A 19,842-nucleotide genomic window follows, 5' to 3' on the forward strand; every position below is an offset into this window, starting at 1 on the left:
TTGGAAGAGGCCTCACAGAGGCAGAAGTGCATGAGTGCTGCTGCCTCGTGCAGATTTTTCACTGATCTAGTCCATTTAGGGAAGGATGAAGGTTGGCATTGTGGATAATACTTCATGTTACCTGTATTTGGAATCACAGTACTGATTTGATATTGTCACCATAAATGCATGTTAATATTCCACCTCCTTACTGTATTGTATGTATGCAAGTCTGGATTTTGTCTCTGTATTTGCTTAAATGCAACTTTAGTGTTAACGTTGCCCAAGCTTTAAGGTTGCTAGGAGTGGTTTGTTCCAAGTATAGCCATCATACTTTAATGGCTGTCCTAGTGGAGACAGCTCTGTAATAAGCAGTCATTTAGCTTTATCCATAGTAACTTCATAGATACATTGATGTTGCTTTTTTCTTTGCAAGGGATGCAGAAGTTGATCCAAATTGAAAACATCTTCTCCAGCATAACTGTGCTAAAAATCAACATTAACTTTTTCCTCTGGTAATAATAACTATTTTGTTCCTTGGGTGTAACAGTAACAACTCTCTAACTCTGACTGCGAATAAAAATAAAAGGTCACTGCTGTACAGTCAAACACAATCACCTTTATTTTTTGATAAAATAACATAACCTCAGTGTATTCACATGGTTTACAGAAAAAAACACTACGTGAACTGATTTAAACAAGCGAATATATGATACTGAACAGCATATATGAATAAAAAACCTTGATAAGATTTAGAAGCTTCTTTTGTCATTTTTTTTGAGAAAAGGTATGCTGTGACTTTAGGACAGAGCTTAAGGTTCTTGGATCATAAAACAACTTATGTGAAAAAGTAGCCTTAAGCTGTAAATCGTTCAGAAGGACATTTTATGGAATTTTTGCTCCTTGAAAAATTTATAAATTGTAATATAAGTCTGAATTTGCAGAAGAGAGGGCCATATAAAGTATCTCATCCAATTAGTTAGATAAGTGTTTAGTACTTAAAGTAGTTTGTGGTTATGGTTGAGGAGTTATATTCATTGTTGGATAATTTTGTGTTAGATATGGTATTTATAAGTTAACTGGTATATTATATTGCATTACACCTACATTCCGTATTTCTAGGTGGCATACAAATTGCATTCTTTCTATTCTGTGAAGTCAGACATTTCTTAGCTTTTTTCTTCTTTTTTTTTTTTTTTTAACCTTCTTCCTTTTAAAAAGGAAGTAGCTAAAAATGTTAATTTGAACAGGATTCTTTTGGGTTTTGTTTTTGTCATTCCAGCCCATTACTATTTTTGTGAAGTAGGATGTATCTGATAGAGAAGTTAAGTGTCTACCAAGTGTTTTGTAATGGCATCTATTTCACAAAATGTTTTTGTGTTTTGATTGCTTTGTATAATGGAGTCAGTGTAGTGGAATTTTTGAAGAACTGTTAAAATGTTTCAAATACATTCATTTTGATGTTGTTCCATATTTTAGGTTCTATACGTGAAGAAAATGGAATAAGGTGGCATGTTTGTCCGTACTGCTCTAAAGAATTTAAAAAACCAAGTGATCTAGTGCGCCACATTCGCATTCATACCCATGAGAAGCCGTTCAAGTGTCCCCAGTGTTTCCGCGCCTTTGCTGTTAAGAGTACTCTCACAGCACACATAAAAACACATACTGGCATTAAAGCTTTCAAGTGCCAATTTTGTATGAAATGCTTTTCCACCTCAGGGAGTTTAAAAGTTCACATTCGTCTACATACAGGTAAGGCCTCAAAATTGCTTTTGTGTTTTCTATGATGTGGGTGAGACCTTGAATGAAAAAAGACAATGTGAAGTGCTTAAATTGTAGAGATGTCTATCATGTCATTGATATCTATCAGAGAATGAACTGGTTTTAGTGTCTTATATGATGAACTTAAATTTTTGTCATAGCTTTCTAGTGTTTCATGGCTTTGGAACTTTGTTTGGGCTCTTACAAAAGCCATGGACATTTAGTTTTCTGATGATGAGTCAGCTGTTGCTCCTTTTTAACAACACCACTGTTGTGAGTGTATTTAATTGTGCTTTCTAAAGAGTCATACTCTTAGAATTTGAGTTCTGATTTTACTTATCCCCAGTCATCTTTCATATTTACTCTGCATCTTTTCTTTCTTCCCCTTCCCCACACTTTTTGATAATTTCACTGTATCACTCAGGACTATTGGGTTACTTCCTGTTTTATCTTCAATGAAGGTGTTGCTTGGTGTTTTTACCAACTTACCTGTTTTCGGTATCTTACACTGCATACCCTAAAACTCCTCTGTTCATATGGTTCTTGTTTACACCATACATGATGTCTTCAGTACCGGTTTTCTGTGGCTGAACTTCTATCCTCTGCATAGAGAAAAACGAATTTTTCACTCCTGGTGGACTACCTGGTTGTTTTCCGCTTTTCTTTCTTTGTTCTTGCAGGTAAATAAGCTTTCAGCAAGATAAGCTCGTAAATGTGCTGCTCTTTCCTTTCACTCCTGTTTATGTATTTACATTCTGCAAAAGTATCATTCATTGGCTATGTGCATTTGATGTTTAATATGTTTTATGGTCAGATGCCTTTAATCCATGAAATATCAATGTTGGATTTATCTGCAGAAAGTTTTTCACTTTGTTTTTTGTAAACTTGTAAACCAGTATTTTTTCTGTTACTTTAAAGTCAACCTTACTTTATTTGAGAAGTCAGACTCATTCAAAGTGCCAAAAGCACTAGGTGGCTTGAAAAATAGGTAGTCCAGTGTTTATGGAACTCCAGCATGTAGTTAGCCATCATTCAGCACACTTGTTTTTCCTGTCATAGATGTTTGCTTCTTCCTCTGTCTAGCAGGTTAGGCTTACTGGGTCAGGTTAGAGGTTCATCCAGCCCCGTATGCTGTCTCTGATGGCAACGTGTGGAAAAGGGGAAGCCTACAGTAATGCTTCTTAGCAGCGTACAACTAGCTTCTGTTAATCTTTGAGTTGAGGGCTTTATGAAGCAGGCTGTACCTCTGCAAAAAGCAGCACTTCGTAGATTTTTTTGTTCCAAAGAACTTAGCTAATCAATTTTGAACCCATGTGAACTTACTACTAGAACAATCTAACATAATGAATTCAAATGTTGAGCTACATGTTGAGTAAAATACTTTCTGTTGCTTTAAATATTCTGCTTAGTAGTTTCATATGATGATTTAGTTACTGTATTGTGAAGAATGGTTCATTCTTATTTCTTGTACATTTTTTCCACCTGTGATTTTATAGAGCTTTCTTCATAATACCCAGTCATGTTTCCTAGCCTTCTAAGTCACAAATTTCCCCTTGAACAAAAGCTGAAAGTTCATCAGCTTTGCCTGTCTCTGTAACTTACCAAGTTCTTCAGTATCTTTCCAAGGACAGATTTCTACCGGATTTTCCACTGCAAAAGTCTTTCTTTAATAATTCCTGTTGGCATGCTTTTTTGACTGCCATCAAACAGCATTGATGTTTTCAGAGGCCGATCTAGAATTTCTTTAAACTTTGTCACATCACTGTTCCTCTGTTTTGTCCTGTTATATATAATTTGTCTATGTGTTCGCTGATTCTTTTTTCTCACAGTTTTTAACAGTTTGCTTCGGAAGGACATTTGACCTGTGATCTGCCATTCTTAGGGTAGCTTCTGGAACCCTTTGAAAATTGCTGTCACTTTTGCATCATCCAGTTTCCTGATAACAAGCTTGCTTAAAGTGATGTGTTACAACCAGTTAGTAGTTCAGCAGTTTTATAACTTACTTTTGATTGGATTTTATGTATCTGTTTTGAAAACCTATTTAACAATTAACACCCTGATAGAAAACAAAAAAAGAAAATACAGAAAAGAGAATCTGTATTCCAAAGCTACATTTCTAGGGCAGTGGAAATAAAATCACAAACTAATATTTTTTTTAATCTTTTGCAGGTGTTAGGCCTTTTGCTTGTCCTCACTGTGATAAAAAGTTTAGAACATCGGGCCACCGGAAGACTCATATTGCTTCACATTTTAAACATACTGAACTAAGAAAGCTGCGACATCAACGTAAACCTGCAAAAGTTCGAGTAGGAAAGACAAGTGTTCCAGTACCAGACATTCCTTTGCAAGAGCCCATACTCATAACTGATTTAGGTAAAGAGCAAGTAAATCCATGCTTTCTTGACATTTGGATTTCACTGGAAAGTAGAGGTCACAGTTTAATCAAGCAAACACATTCAGAGCTTACTCAGAAAGATGCACTTTGAAAGAAGTTATCGGAAATAATCAGGCTTCAGAAAAGTGCCATATTTTATAGTTTGCTTGCACTAGAATTAATAAGAGTCTTTTTTATTTACAGAGAAATCGTATAATTCTTACCAGAGAAAAAGCGTATGCATTTTCACATTACATTAGGAGAGGAGTTTAATTTAACTATTGTTAAACTGTTGGTATAGAAAAGATGACAGACAGTTCATGACCTAGATTCTTCTTGAGATGATCATGTTTATTCAAATTACATATATTAATGAGTTGGTGTGTTAAAAGATTTTAGTGTATTGGGTATAATTGTGACATCAACTGAATTAGTGGTAATCATTAGCGGTAATATTTCAAAAAAGGGCAGAATAATTCTGGAACATGCTATAGAGAATTCATACAGTTATTTTAATTCTGTTATAGAATAATTATTACAACGTTATGTAAAACCACTTTTTGGAAGAAGGCAAGTTGTTGTACAGCTCATTCAAGACAATATGTATTGTTGTCCAGTAGAGGTCAATGTAGTGGGGAAGGCGTTTACTCTTCGTTGTTGTTTGACTCACCAAACAACCCCTGCCTTGTCTGCTGTGTAGTCATCTTTATATAGTAGAAGATTATATTGGTAATATCTTGAGCCTAAAATCTTTATCACTCTTTAAAAATCCTTTTGCTTTCACTGCTTCCAGGAATTACTGTAGGCAAGAGTAGTGGCTATTTTGGTATCAGGTGTAAGAAACTTAAATTTTCAGAGTAGCAAGAAAACTTAGCTGACAGCCTCAGATATTCAGATCACACAATATTTCTTTCTTGAGTGGACCCTGGAAACATATACAGTCCTATTTCTTGATTTTAAAGAAAAAAGCAATCAATTAAGATCTGTGCAGTAAAATCTGTTTTGTGGGAAAAAAATTAGTATTAATAAAAAAGAAATACTATAAAAATTGTTTCCTTCAGGCACTGATAACACCTGAACTCTGCTGATATTGGAGTGTTCAATGTAAAATTAATAAGTTCCACCATTTGTCTAGAAAGTGTCATGTTTTTTTTCAACCCATTGACAATATTTCCCCTGTTCCTAGAAAAAAAATCTTGTTTCTTGTAGAGGTGTCAAGAAACTAGTATTGTTGCTCTGTACTAGTGTTAATCTTTGAGTGGCACCTTTGACAGAAAAAAAATTAATAAATGTTGGTACATATTTTACTTTTTAAAAAAGTTTAAATTACTCTCAAAGTGTATAAAAAAGTCTGCAAATTGTTCTCTACCTGTTACAATGTTTGTTTCATTTTATTCCAGTAGTTGATGGTATGTATTGACTAGGAATTGTAAAAAATTATTGTAATTTTTCTAGCCTGTACTGTGGTTCCAAAGATGGGACTGATGGGAGGAAAAATATCTTTTTATAGAACTCGGAACTATTTTGCTGACTTGCTATATCCAATGTAGAGCCACCTTTAATTATTCTAACAGTTTGGAAAAATGTGTAATTTATCAAAGTTGAACAGGTTGAGTAAATGGTTTGGAAGTGTTTTTTTAGGAATTTCTGTTATTTCTGTTCTGTTACGTATGTTATTAGGAATTTCTGCAGACCAGAACCATTGTAACCTGGGATACGCTCACAAGTTAGTCAGCTGTCATTCATTAACTGAATTATTCTGCTTTTATATGATCAAAAATAACTGAGAGTAAATATTTGTCATATGGAGTTCCTTCTCTTCTGATTTCAAAGGCTTGTGTCATCTCCATAGTAGCAGTGTCGTGAACACTACTACTAATTATCATCACAGAAGGATGCCAGAAGGAATTTAGAAAGTAGGGTCGTGGGTTTGGTTTTGATGGGGGTTTTGGTTTGTTTTTTGTGGGGGATTTTTGGTGGGGTTTTGTTTTTTGTTTTTGTTTTAAGATAAAATGTTTTTACTAGACCAACTGAGTTACTTAGGGAAGGTGAAGGAAGTTTTGGCATATATATATGATTATAAATATATATGTATAACATACATATATATACATAAACTTTTTCAAGTCTGAGACAGAGAAATTTGTTTTTTTCATTGTTGCCATCTCTTCCTCAAATTTTTTATGCTCTTATTTTCTGCTCTTTTCAATTACATTTGGAAGTCAGCAGAAACACTTCAGGCTTTCCTTTCTGAATATGAAACGGAGCATGCTAGATGAAGCAGTCTGAAGAAAGAAAAGATGACATAAAAGGCTGTTGTGGTGAATATTTAGGACCATAAAGGGATCTTTTGCATATTTGTTGAAACTTCACATCACTCCCTCAGCCTTGTATATTAGTATTGTGATGAGTATTTTTGAGTTCACAGATGTGTGAATGATGATGAGTTTTTTTTTTTACTTGAGAAGTCTACTGCTGTTCCCATTCTGTCACGGTGTTTGGGATCATGCCCTTCTGTTGGCTGCTTCTGAGACAGCATACTCTTGCATTAGCAGTTGGACATATAGTAGCAGGAACTTTTAACTGATTTTCCAAAACAATAGGGAACAGTCTATAAAAGGCACTTGTTTAAATAAGTTGGTTTGAGGTTTGGGGCTTTTTTTTCCCAATAAATTTGTGGAGGTACCCAGAAAATCAGCAAGACTGACTGATTAGCCCAAGTAGATGATGTACAAATACAACAATTTTAATGGACTTCTTTTATCCTTTAAGTAAAGGAAATATATATCTTCATACATAATCATTTTCACAAAATGCATATTAAATATTTGTCAAGTTATAATGTATATGTGGGGTACAGTATTTAATGTCACTTGGTTAAGGTGGAGGTTGGAAGAGCAAAATATTATTTGATTAGTGAATTCGTAACTGTCAACTTTTTTTAAAGTTAATGCTTTTTTTGGACATAGGTGAGGTTTAATGTAATGAGGTGGACCTATGGATAAAAGAAGAGCTATCACTAAAATAGATAGCATGTGCAATATAATATGTATAATGCTAAATAGATGCATGCGTAATTTTAAATAAGTGCTGAAAACATGCTCATTTTCTTTACATTCTTGCATACTAAAAGTCACATTTTTTTTTTCAAATACTAGCTCTTCAGGCTACTGCAACTTTGGAATAACTTTACCAATTAATTTTTCCTTTTTATGTGTGTTTATGTGTGCAGGTCTTATCCAGCCAATCCCAAGGAATAGCCAGTTCTTCCAAAATTATTTTAACAATAATTTTGTGAATGATGCAGACAGACCATACAAATGTTTTTATTGCCATCGAGCCTATAAAAAATCTTGTCATCTTAAACAACACATCAGGTAAAATAATACAAAGAAGAAAGGAAATGTATGTAATAAATTTATGGAAAAGCATGACATTTATATAGTGTTCGTTGAAAAGACTTCTTTTTTTACCGTCTCTAAGTAGTGAACCAGTGATAATTGATTTTTCTGGTAAAGTTGGAGGAGATTTTGGACTAATTCATACCTATGTGCAGTCCTAGCAATAGAAGTGGTTGTGTTTAGTGTGCAGTTTAGCTTACTAACACTCAGACTCTTTTTCCCTGAACTATAGAAAAGCATAGAAAATAGCCAGCATTGCATGTGAATTCTTGTCATAATTTTGTAATTGCATACTCCAGATCATCTGCTTTGTATGTAACTGCTATTTTTGGGGAAGGAAATCAGCTTTTTGTTCTGTGTGCTGTTTTCTGTGTACTAAACCTAAAAGAACTCAGATTACATTATAATCAAGTAAACATTCTTGGGGATCATTTTTTTCCTTGAAGTTTAGTTCAGGTTCCATATAGTAGGTGTTTGTTACTCCATGACCTTGTGGTTGTAACAGGAAAAATTTAGGTTGGAGGGGGACCAGTGGAGGTAACTAATCCAACCTTGTTTTTGAAAGAAAGGCTAGCTTCAAAGTTAGATTGGGTTGCAGTTTTACAGGCAGTGAGCTTTGACATTTAGTTGAGTTATCAAACATTACTCCCTGATTTATAAACTAGGAATAACTGGAGGAGAAAATATGAAAAAACCCACCAAAGATCATTACTAGGATCTAAGGAAATTTTCCAAACAAGCAGATGGCAACCTGCTTGTTTCTGCAATGTAAGCTCTGTACCACTTTCTCACTGTCTCTAATTCAAATCGTGGTGAGTTCCTCATGTTCTCCTTACAAATCAAGTTCTGTATTGGTAAGTTCTCAAACTGGCTCGAAACAGTTCTTGGTTTCTATATGCTGTCTTAACGGGAGGGGAGGAAGTCTTGCAATATCACATCTTTTCCTTTTGTGATATCCTACCTAGATTTCTCACTGTCTTTTGTAGACACAATCAAGCTGGATTGATTTAAATCCAAATAATTTTAAATTAGTAAATGTTGCTGGTCTGCATCATTACTGCCTTCATTGAACTAGTTGATTTTAATTGTGTTTCACACTTGTCTCTATTTTCTTAAAGAGAGTGTAACTGTCAGTGGTTAGTTACCGTTAAAATGTTAGTTGCCACTAAAGAGGGCCTTATCTGCCTAAAGATGGCATTATTTATTCATATTTTTTTTCATCTTTCAGTTGTGTTAGAGAAATGTAGTTGACTGATTTGCCTAGTTCATTTTTCTTTTTCACACTTTTGTCAGGATCCTTTGAATAGAAATGGAAAGTGTTTTAATTACACAGAACATGAACGGCTTATTAGTTAAACAATTGGTTTACATGCACTGAATACTCACAATTATTTTTTTTTCTTGTCAGAATACATTTTTTGTTTGAAAATTCTGTTCTTCAAATGCCTGTGCTTGAATTAATTCTGCTGTTGGGTATACACATACACCAGCTCAGGATAAACTATCTTTAAAAGCCTCATTACTTATTATGTGCATCTTTCTTTTTCTTCTCCCATACTGAAGATACAAAGATTTGATGGAGGTACCAATCACTTGCCATTGTGTTTCTTTCTGATTCATCTTTGCAACAGAGTACTGAGTGAAGCTTAGCTTAGGTTGGGTTTGTTTGGGGTTTTGTAGAGGAATTGGAAACTTTTCTCTTTTTCCATGTTTGTAAATTGGTATTGCTATACCTAAACTACTAGACTTGACAGTTGCGTGGTCAATCTGTTTTCATGGAATGATGCTGATCGTTGCTTAGAAAGCTTGTTTCCCTCTCTGAAACCTAGGGAAATTTGTAGTAGGGGTATTTTCAATAGAGCAGTGACTGAATAGTGTGTCAGGTTCTCCCACAGGCACACCAAGGAAGGGTTGGGATACCCTACCGCTGATTTGCATAGATGTATGTTGGTGGCAAAACAGTAATCTTGCTATCTGTCACACTTCTTTATTATGGCATCTGATGTGGTGGTCATAGACTTCTAAGGCTACGGTAATCATAAGCCATCCCTAACTTTTCCGAATTTTAGTAAATCCTGCTTCCTTTATCTTCCATTTCCTAGCATTCACATTGCCTTCCTCCTAGCTCTCACTCCTGGGATGCTAGAGTCGTAACCCTTAAAATTCTCATTGCACTCCGTTCCACTTCCTAACCTCTCCTTCAGTCTGTTTTATACCTCAATGTAGGCCTAAAAGGAAACTCCTCTAGCACCTCTGGAAGGAAGGATATAGTGAGTGGGATGTGGTGATAGTATAGGCGAGAGAGTTTCCCCCCTTGAATATTGTTTTCACATAGCAGTCTGAAAGACTAGTTGTACTTGTGTTGTGCCTTGTTCAGGGGGTATTCAGGGTGGACACAGTTCTTTTCCCAAAAGTTTTGTTGTTAAACATAGTAATAGTATATAATACTAGTATCTAATACTATATACGGAGGCCCGTATATTTTTCTCCAAACTATTGTGGACATTGTTTTAGCTGAATTGAGGAAAATACATGTGAATGATAATATACTAGTCTGAAGAACTAGTATATTATCTGGCATGGAAAAATTCAACCCAAATGTTTTAATTGAGGCAAAGTATGATCAGAAAAGGGGATCGAACTGTAGAACATAATTAAAACTGTCAGACAGTATTACTTCTAGCCCTGCCAGTGATGACATGCAGGTTGTTTATAATTTATTAAAGCTTTAATTTCTAGATTTTGTTAACTGAGCCTCTTCCATCCATACAGCAATCACCTTAGTTTGGTTTATTTTGCTCATTTTAAAATGTAATTTTTTAATAACTCTGTAAATCGAACTGTTAAGTCTACTTTAACTTCTGCTTTCTCTTAAACAGGTCACATACTGGTGAAAAGCCATTTAAGTGCTCTCAGTGTGGAAGAGGTTTTGTGTCAGCTGGAGTTCTGAAAGCACATATTAGAACACACACTGGATTGAAAGCTTTTAAGTGTCTTATATGCAACGGGGCCTTCACTACTGGTGGTAGCCTCAGGCGACATATGGGGATCCATAATGACCTTCGACCATATATGTGTCCGTATTGTCAAAAAACATTCAAAACATCACTAAACTGTAAAAAACACATGAAGACTCATAGGTATGTTTACAGTTTTTAAATGCATCATTCAATGTATTTCAGTAGCCCTTCCTTAAAGATACTTGGAAAGGCAGCTTTGCTCTGTAGCAGATGCTAATGATTGAATAAGGAAGTTTATTTACAGGTAGCAAATACTTAGGTAGCTCTGAAGGTATAGCAAATTATGGTGTATAATAAAATAAAAATTTGTTCACAAATTGTTAGGTAACTGTCCAACTGAAGCCACAAAAAGACCTTCTTACCTTTCTTTGCAGGTATGAACTTGCACAGCAACTCCAGCAGCATCAGCAGTCTGCTTCAATAGATGATTCTACAGTAGACCAGCAGAGCATTCATGTTTCTACACAGATGCAAGTGGAGATTGAAAGTGATGAGCTACAGCAGTCAGAAGCTGTTGCAACAGATCAGCAGGCTATTTTAGAGTTAGACCAGCAGCCAGTAGTAGGCACAGAAGAAACAGCACTAGAACAACAATTGGCTGATCAGCCTTTAGAGCAAGATGAGGGTGAGTATTTGAAATATGATAAGGTTTATAATGAGGTAAGCTTACAAGTTCTCAAATAACTTTTTATTGACAAATTTCAATTATTTGGGTTTCAAGACAATGCAAGTAAACAACTAGAAAAACACATGGAGTAAAAGCTAACTACTTAAAGTATATTGTACAATTTCTTTCACTCATTGGTGTTTAAGTTTACTGTTAAAAATATAAAAATTTGCACCATTTAGTTGTATCAAACAAAACTACTAAACAAATATAGAGAAAAGTAATACTATGTACAGAAAACTTTACCATATCACCTCTATTATTAACAAAAAGCACGCTATAGAGCCTACTTAGGAAGTAATACTTGTGTTTTGAGGTGGGAGAATACAAAATATTTCATATACTTATTCTATTAGTAGTAGTGGAACAAAGTATTTTGTTTTTGCTTATTTGCTCTTTTTCATGGTGTAATGAGTTAGCAAGTACTACAGAGGAATATAAATAAAGCCTACAGTAAGCAAAGATTTAAATACCTATTCAGCTAATAATTTTTTATTTATTTTTAATGCGGTAAAAATTCACATGAATATGAAATGTAAGTTTTTGGGAAAAACTGAATTATCCAGTTAAGTACATCTTCTTTTCTTGATATTTTTTCCTTTTCTTTTTTTTTTCTTTTTTTTTCTTTTTTTTCCTCCTCTTCCTTTCCCCATTTCAGATAGATTTGTGACATCCCAGCATGCTTTACAGGAAAACATCACTCAGTTTGAACAACAAGCTATAACACAGCAGCCATTTGATCAACAGGGCTTATCACAAGGTTAGTAATAAAGGTTTTTAAAGTAATTTTATAAATCTGGCTTTACAGCGTAACTATCATAAAGCATTTCAAAAATGGACATCCACAGTCAAAGTAACTGCAATGCAGAGAACTTGCAAAAACTTTCTCTTAAATTACTATTTTGAAACTATATTTGGTAGAATATTTTGAATACTTAAATATAAATAGATTTTGCTTTTATGAGCCAATGTTTAGTCATTACAGTATGGGGTTTATAGTCAGGCATTTCATATTCTTTCCTTGATTGTGTTTGGAAGTGCTGTGGCAGTAGGCAGTTTACACAACTTTCCCCCTAAATATAGATGCTTATAATCTGAGATGATCAGAAACGCGGCCTAAGGTTTGATTGAGTAGCTGTTGGGATTCATTATGGAAAAAGACAGTGCAAAATATAATCACGTAAAAAGCATACTGTCACCTAACCAAAGCAGTTTCCTTTTGTATTTTATAAAGCTACATAAGTAACAAATTAAGAGATTGTAAACATTTGGAAACTTTTTTATTTTTTTATTTTACCTACAAAATACTGAGAAATATGTGTAAGGCTTATGTAGCCTGCAGAGAATGAAGAAATGACTGTGTTCCTTTGCTTTTCACTGCTGGATTTCTTGAGTTGTTGCTTGATATGAAGCTACTAGTTTTGGTTCTTTTGGTTTGTTTTTTTTTTTTTTTGGGGGGGGGGGGTAAGGAGGGGTGGGCAGGGAAGAGGGGTGTGTTCAAGGGGTTTTCATTTGTTTTGGTTGGGAAGCATACCTCACTAGATGACCAGTTGGTCTCTTCCTCCTTGTTTCCGACTCCAGCAAATAACTTCATGTTTATATAATTGGTACCAGTAATTGGTATTCTATCTGCTTAAACTTCTGTGTTCTTAATTTCATTCCCTGTTTAATTGTATAGTGCCTTTTGTAAAGACGTAATTGTGCTAAGTTGCATGACACTGTGAAGAAATAGTATAATTTGTTGCCAATTTTAATTCTCTAGGTTGTGCTGCTTTGTATGTAATTGAGAAAAAAAAATTAAAGTCTCCGCCTTTATTAAACAAGACTGAACCAGGTCCTGTTAAAACCCTATGGATTATTTTCATTGGTTACCTTTTACAGTTTTCCAAATGAATGAAAAGAGACTACAGCAAAAAAAGTGCAACCTTTCACTCTGTGTTACTCTCAAGAGTGGTGATCGTTTTTGTTGGGATTTTTATGGCTCCTTTGAACTTGAAAATCCAATACATAAACCTCGTTTTGTTATCTTCAGTTTCTATGAATGTGTATGTTTTCCATTAAATAAATTTTGAATACTGAGTGATTTCTTGGGGAGGGGAGAGACTCTTCTAGATCTCACAAACCAATTCTTTCATCATCAGAAATCTAGACTGATCATCGGTACATTATAAAATTGGTACAGAGAATCAGAACATTTGTGGTGTGGTTTTTTAAAATCTCATTTGTATAAGATGTCTCCTATTCTACTTGGAATCTCATCCACAGATTCCCAACTCTTTGAAGTTTCCTTGAAGATCCTGGAGCCCTTCAAAATTTTTGAATTTCAGGTAGGTAAGCATTTGCGCGGATGCATGCGTTAAATTGGTCGACCCTCTCCCTATGTCTGCATCTGTGCTTCATGCTCCTAATTTCTTTTTGCTGTCAGCTAGGCAGAACATTCAGGCTTAAAACACTATGTCTCTTTTATCCTTGATTTTTATAGGCTGTATTCTTGTTGAAATATTTTGGCTCAGTGTTTATTAATAAAACAACATAGGAGTTTTTAAAAATATTCAGTAGGTTTTTTGATTTTTCTTTTTCCTTTGTTTAAGAAAAAAAGAAAATCTTTGCATTTCAGACAGATGAGGCTGATCTCTAGGTCTGCACAGACCTATCAGAACTTTGTTTATTTTTTCAGGTTTGTTTGTAGTACTTTTACAGAATTTCTGTTTTGTTCAGATAGATTTTCTTCTTGATATGTTCAGACTTGTAAAGAAGTGCAGATGTTATGAGGGTGCGGCTGTATCATAATCTATTACTCATTCGAGCTAGACTTGAAGACTGAGAAAAAGGACTTCGGTGTTCTTTGTAGTTTACATATTCAGGCGTCTTCATTTGAAGACTTTTTAGTGAGGTCAGAACAACCAAATGGATCTTTTATCAAAAAATGTCTTTGTGTTACTGAATATCATCTGTCACCAAATGTGTTTTCATATAGATTATGTCACCTTTTCTTCCTTTAAAGTCTCCCTGTAAGCATGGTTGAATGTTAATAATTCAATTAGTGGTGATAGGAGAGTGATCTTGAAAAACTACAAGAAGTCCAAATACCGTTATTCTGTAGCCCATACAAATATACCCTTGCCACCAGACTGCTGTTTTGCTTTCCTAAGAAGTTGGTCTGCAATCTCAAGAGTTGGAATTCTGATTCTTTCAGTAACTGTTTACAAATTGATTCCAGTCAGTACTGTTCAGCTGGTTCCAAAAGTTGCCTAGGAAGCAAACCTGCAGAACATTTAATCGCTAGTCGCTGACCCCCACAGAGATGCACATGTAGATAAGTTTGTAATGTTAGAATTCAAGTGATCTGTCGGTAAAGACGTTCAAGTCTTGTCTAAACTAAAATACTGTATTTGCTATGAACTATCATACTGTTGTTTTCTGATTCTCATGTGCAAGACACATCTTTCCACTAGTAAACTGATTTCCAGAGTATTCTATTCTTTCAGTATGTTTTGTTAATGTAGAAGAGAATAGGTTGGGTGATGTCCTAAAGCCAAGAAAAAACAAGCAATGCAAATGATTACTTGTACTGAAATAACACAAAATCCAATTCCAAGTTTAGAGGACTTTGTAGTAAAAGACTCCCCTTATTATACAGAGCTGAAGATGCTCTCTGTTCTTTGCAGATTAAGCAAAAGCTTCTGGGAAACAATATATAATGATGAAAACAAAAGCAGAAAATAAAGGTTCTGAAATTTATTTCTCTCTCTCTCTCAGACTGAACATCTGTTTTTTTGGTGGTTTTTTTTTGGTTTTTTAATGCTGTTCTGTAGAAATAGTGTGGTGGTAGCAAATGCCTTCAGCATGCTCAAAATTGTGAGATCTTTTTAAAATTTTGAGTGGAAATTGACCTTCGTACTAGGTATTGAGCAAAATGGGGATGCATTATGTATATTCTTGTTACAGCGTTGATTTATATTTATTCCAGAACTACTTTCAGAAGTAGTATTTCTTTCTTCAATTTGTCCCAGAATACCTCTATATTCAGATCTCTTCTTCCTGAACATTTTGTTGCATGATCCTGGGAAATTTTTCAGGATGTCAATAACTGCTTTTATTAAAACACTGTGAAGTGAAACAGGTCATGGTATAGTAACTTCTTTTTTCCTTTTTAGCTAGTAAAAATTACTTACCGATTAAAAAAAGTTTCAGTTTTTTTAGATAGCTGTTTTTTTGTACATTTCATAGTTACATCCTTTTTTTTCATGTAGGGCATGGAAGTGGCATCACTTTTGCTTCAGTTTCTTGAGGCTTGTTTTTTTGTGTTCTCATCAAGTGTAGTGGGAATACCATTTTTCCATAAAGGTGCTTTTAAAATGTATTTGAAAATAGAAATTAGCAGTCCTTTTACCACCATGAAGCTTTGCATCGCTGTTCTTCAGGCTACTTTTTTATTTTGTCATTTCACTAAGAGTAAATGAGGTGCAAGGTTCAGCTTGCTGAATCTTTTTTCTTGTAATCTTGATAGTTCTAGGAAAGAAAATAATATACAAGCTGCAGCATTAGGTTTGGTGATAAATTACAACCTGACGAATACTTTCAAGATTTGTTTACATTTGTTAGTTTTCATTCTATGGTGTAAGCAATAGCATACAAGTATGTTTTTTTCCTATATTGGTAACAGTATTCTTCTGCTGTGAAAAATGTCTTTTGGGAAAATTTCTGCTTAAACTTAACCCATCCCAGTTTTTGATATACTGTAATTCAGAACATTCTTTAAGCATTGCTTTTTGGCCTTTGATGCTGTGATCATCTGATGTGGTTTTTTTTTCTACCCTGTTTTCATAATCTTCACCCTTTTTGTCCACTAAAGGCAAACTGCACAGAAATAGTAAAATTGCTGCCCTTACCTTAGTTGCTGATACTTGTGGTTTCATTTTTTTCCACATAACATTGATTTTTTTTTTTTTTATATTAGAAGTATTAGGGCTTAGAGGGGTTGATAAAAGGACATCTCTAATGGCGTTAAAAAACCCTGCAATCTGAGCTATACTTCCCTAGCTCTGAATCATTGATACTATCATTTCATTCATTCATTTAGAAAAGGAGGTGATTAAGATCTGATATTTCAGAAGAACAAAACCGAATAAAAATTTCAGGTCTTCATACTGGAAATGTGAATAAAAATATGTTTATTTTTTACTTTGCAGTTTGCCTTTGAGAGGCTCTACTTTACTATTATCTAAAGAGTGGGAATATGTGGAGGAGATCCAAAGTAGGAGAAAATGGGGTTACTTTATCAGAAACTGGAGTTCTCCTATTGGGTCATCTCCTCCACTCACCCGCCATCCTCCCCACTGAGCTTTGCATCCTTGTGATCGGCTTCCAGTGTAGTTAAGGGAGCGTGGTACCAACGTGGATAAAGGGAGATGGGTCAACCTGTTTGACACATGCATGCTTACATACAAGAAATTCAAAATTTCAATGGCTCTAAGGTAATTGTGGCACCCTGAAGAAACTTCAAACAGTGTTTTTCTGTGGAGGAGATTTTCCAATAGAATTCCAGCTAATGGTAAGTAACCCTATTATGCATATTACGTAGATGCCAGAAACATTTGTGTATTTTGCCACTCAACGGTGAAGAGTATAAAATGAGTCTTATTATATGGCAATACTACTTAATCTCTTTTGAAGGTAATCTTCAAAGAAGTGTGGTGTTATTCAAAGTCCAGTTCAGTGTATTTTCCAGGTTTGTGACTGTTTAATTTCTGGCAGGTTTTACAGTGAATGACAGCTACAATCAACAGACTCAATTTCCAGCTGTACAGCAGCTACAGGATTCAAGCACACTTGAATCTCAGGCTCTTTCAACGAGTTACCATCCACCAGCCCTTCTTCAGGTTCCAAATACAGACACTATTAACGTAGTAAGTACTGCTGGAAGGCAGAATTCGTTGTTCTGTGTTCAGTGATGAGTTTCTTTGAGCTATTTCATTGGTGATTAGGTAAACTGAGAAGTCAGAAGAGTTTCGTGTTTTCTTTTCTAGATTGCTTATGTTTAACAACTGGAAAACAAAAGGGCAGGGAGGAGGATAAGTGACCTGGCTACATGTTTCTAAAAACGAGTTTTACGTTTTGATGCTTTAGGTTTAAAAAAGGATGTAGTGCTATGAAGTTGGATCATAAGTCTAATACTAAGGAAGGGACCTAATGTTATAAAATAATTTTACATTATTGCACTATATTCTGTCCTAATTATTTAATTTCTATGGGTATAGATATGATCAAGCAATAAAAATAACATTACAAATTTGTAGTGATCATTCATGGAGCTTGCATGTTGCAGTGTATGATGGTCTTCCGTGATTCTCATCTGGTTAAATTTGTAAAAGAGCTTAATTGCTTAAAACATAGTTTAAATATAACTTTCTGTGATGGTAGCAGTACATAGCATGAAGACCATCTGTGATAATGTGTTTACTATGATGACCTGCATGAATTATTGTCCCTTCATGCTTGTTTGCAAAGGGCAAATGACAGTCAGAGAACTGAGGTGGGTTTTAGGATCTGGAAGAGTCTGAGTAATTTCAGCCTACGTACTTCGGAGTTTTCTTCTCTTCGAATCTTACAACGTGCTGTCATTCTTGAGGATTATTCTGTGACAGTTTTTGCTTAGAGGAAGAACCTGTTCAAAAAGAAGTGAAGTCTGTCAGCACCACTGTGCATTTTACTACTTATGAGTGTGAGGCTCATACTGTTTAAAATGGCTGCTTTAGTGTTAAATTTAACCCCTCAAACACCAGAAAATCTACGAGACTCGAGACGTGTAAGTGCACCACGTCGTCTGTTTATTCTGATTCAGTAGGAGCACATTTTGCTGCTTTCCTTCTCACTATGAACGAGTGAGGTATCATATTGCGCTCTTAATTTCTTGTAAAAAATTGATGAAAGCATCATTTTGATTACTTTAGTCGACTGTAAATGCTGTAATCTTTTCTTGCCTGTTTGTGTGACTTTATTTCAGTATTGCATTACTGAAATTTACTTGAGGCTTTGATTTCTAGACTACTCGCTTGATACAAGATCAGTCATCACAAGAAGAACTTGACTTGCATACCCAACGGCCTCATTTTCTTGAGGATAATGAAGATCAAAGCAGGCGTTCGTATAGGTTTGTTACACTTTCAGGAAATTCTATGACAGAACCTAAATCTTTTATGGCTAGTAACTATACGCAACTAATGAAAACAATTTTCTTTTAATAGATGTGAATATTGCAACAAGGGTTTTAAGAAATCCAGCCATTTGAAACAACACGTACGATCGCATACTGGTGAGAAACCTTATAAGTGCCAACTCTGTGGCCGTGGCTTTGTTTCCTCAGGAGTTCTTAAGTCACATGAGAAGACTCATACAGGTAACAAGAGTATACCAGCTCTATGTTAGCTTAACTCACGTTTGGGTTTTGTAAGTAAACTTAAACAAATGGCATGCTACTTATTTGTTTCTGTTACTTTAAGGAGTTAAAGCATTCAGCTGTAGCATTTGCAATACCTCCTTCACAACTAATGGCAGCCTTACGAGGCACATGGCAACTCACATGAGCATGAAGCCTTACAAGTGCCCATTCTGTGATGAAAGCTTTCGAACAACTGTTCACTGCAAAAAACATATGAAAAAACATCAGGCAGTCTCCTCAGCTGTAGCAACAGCTACAGAAACAGGAGGGGGAGGTAAATTATTTCATTTTTACTCTTACAGTCCTTACTACAACACAAGTACAAATGTTTCAGTGGATTACATGAATGCTGTAACAGTAATGTTAAAAATTAGCATTCCAGCATGGATAATGTCTAATGTCCACAGCCACTGAAATTGCTCTGTTATGTAAATTGTTTAAAGAAATCAGTTTTCCAGGAGTAGGACGTTTTTTGTCCTAAATTACTTATACCTGTATTCGATTATTGTAAAAATAAGAATTATAAATCCAGCTTTATTTAAAAGAAATACAGACATGAGTAGTTAGACCTCTGAAAGAGATTTAAGTCCAAGCACGTGATGTAGTGGCCATGTGTTTAATAATAAACCCTTCTATTTATGCAGTTTCAGCTGAAGATTAAACTAAACAGATGTGTGTATTTTTTTTGTTAATAGTTGGATGTGTTGAAGATGATGATGAAAACTCTGAAAGAACTTCCAGAAAATCTCGTCCTGGTGTCATAACTTTTACAGAAGAAGAAACAGCAGAACTGGCAAAGATTAGACCTCGAGAAAGTGCCACTGTCTCAGAAAAAGTTCTTGTCCAGTCTGCTGCGGAGAAAGACAGAATTAGTGAGATCAAAGATAAGCAAGCAGAACTGGAAGCAGAGCCCAAATATGCCAACTGTTGTAGTTATTGCCCCAAAAGCTTTAAAAAACCCAGTGATTTAGTCAGGTAAGGAATGGAAAAGTTTTGTGTATTTTTAATTTTATAAATTGTTCACCAGAAACTTAGCAGTAACAGTTTCATATAACTTTTTTATGCCTAAGCTAAAGTTTGACTCATATTTACATACATTCTTCTTTTTCAGAACGGTTTAAAAATATGTGTCAAAATGTTATATATTCTGAACATGACTAAACCAGCCTTTTCGTATTTCTTTTCCTGCAGTACTAAAA

The 19,842-nt window shown here is 34.9% G+C and overlaps 1 protein-coding gene across 14 annotated transcripts in view; it reads left to right on the plus strand.

Moving 5' to 3' along the window:
- ZNF236 (zinc finger protein 236) overlaps positions 1-19,842 on the plus strand; it is a 92,986-nt gene that overhangs the window by 41,239 nt on the left and 31,905 nt on the right. For 13 of the 14 annotated variants that reach the window (XR_012672402.1, XR_012672403.1, XM_075142201.1 and 10 more), the window contains 11 exons: positions 1,459-1,731; positions 3,910-4,113; positions 7,347-7,491; positions 10,395-10,655; positions 10,910-11,160; positions 11,861-11,962; positions 16,960-17,111; positions 18,249-18,355; positions 18,450-18,601; positions 18,705-18,917; positions 19,339-19,618. Coding sequence is in view for 12 of the 14 variants with exons in the window: in XM_075142201.1 (XP_074998302.1) it covers positions 1,459-1,731; positions 3,910-4,113; positions 7,347-7,491; positions 10,395-10,655; positions 10,910-11,160; positions 11,861-11,962; positions 16,960-17,111; positions 18,249-18,355; positions 18,450-18,601; positions 18,705-18,917; positions 19,339-19,618 (2,140 nt within the window). In the remaining 2 variants the exon portion in view is untranslated. The remainder of the gene's footprint in view (positions 1-1,458; positions 1,732-3,909; positions 4,114-7,346; positions 7,492-10,394; positions 10,656-10,909; positions 11,161-11,860; positions 11,963-16,959; positions 17,112-18,248; positions 18,356-18,449; positions 18,602-18,704; positions 18,918-19,338; positions 19,619-19,842) is intronic. The other variant, XM_075142202.1, reaches the window with a different exon arrangement.

The sequence above is a fragment of the Calonectris borealis genome, chromosome 2, assembly GCF_964195595.1.
Source record: "Calonectris borealis chromosome 2, bCalBor7.hap1.2, whole genome shotgun sequence".
NCBI classification, from domain to species: domain Eukaryota; kingdom Metazoa; phylum Chordata; class Aves; order Procellariiformes; family Procellariidae; genus Calonectris; species Calonectris borealis.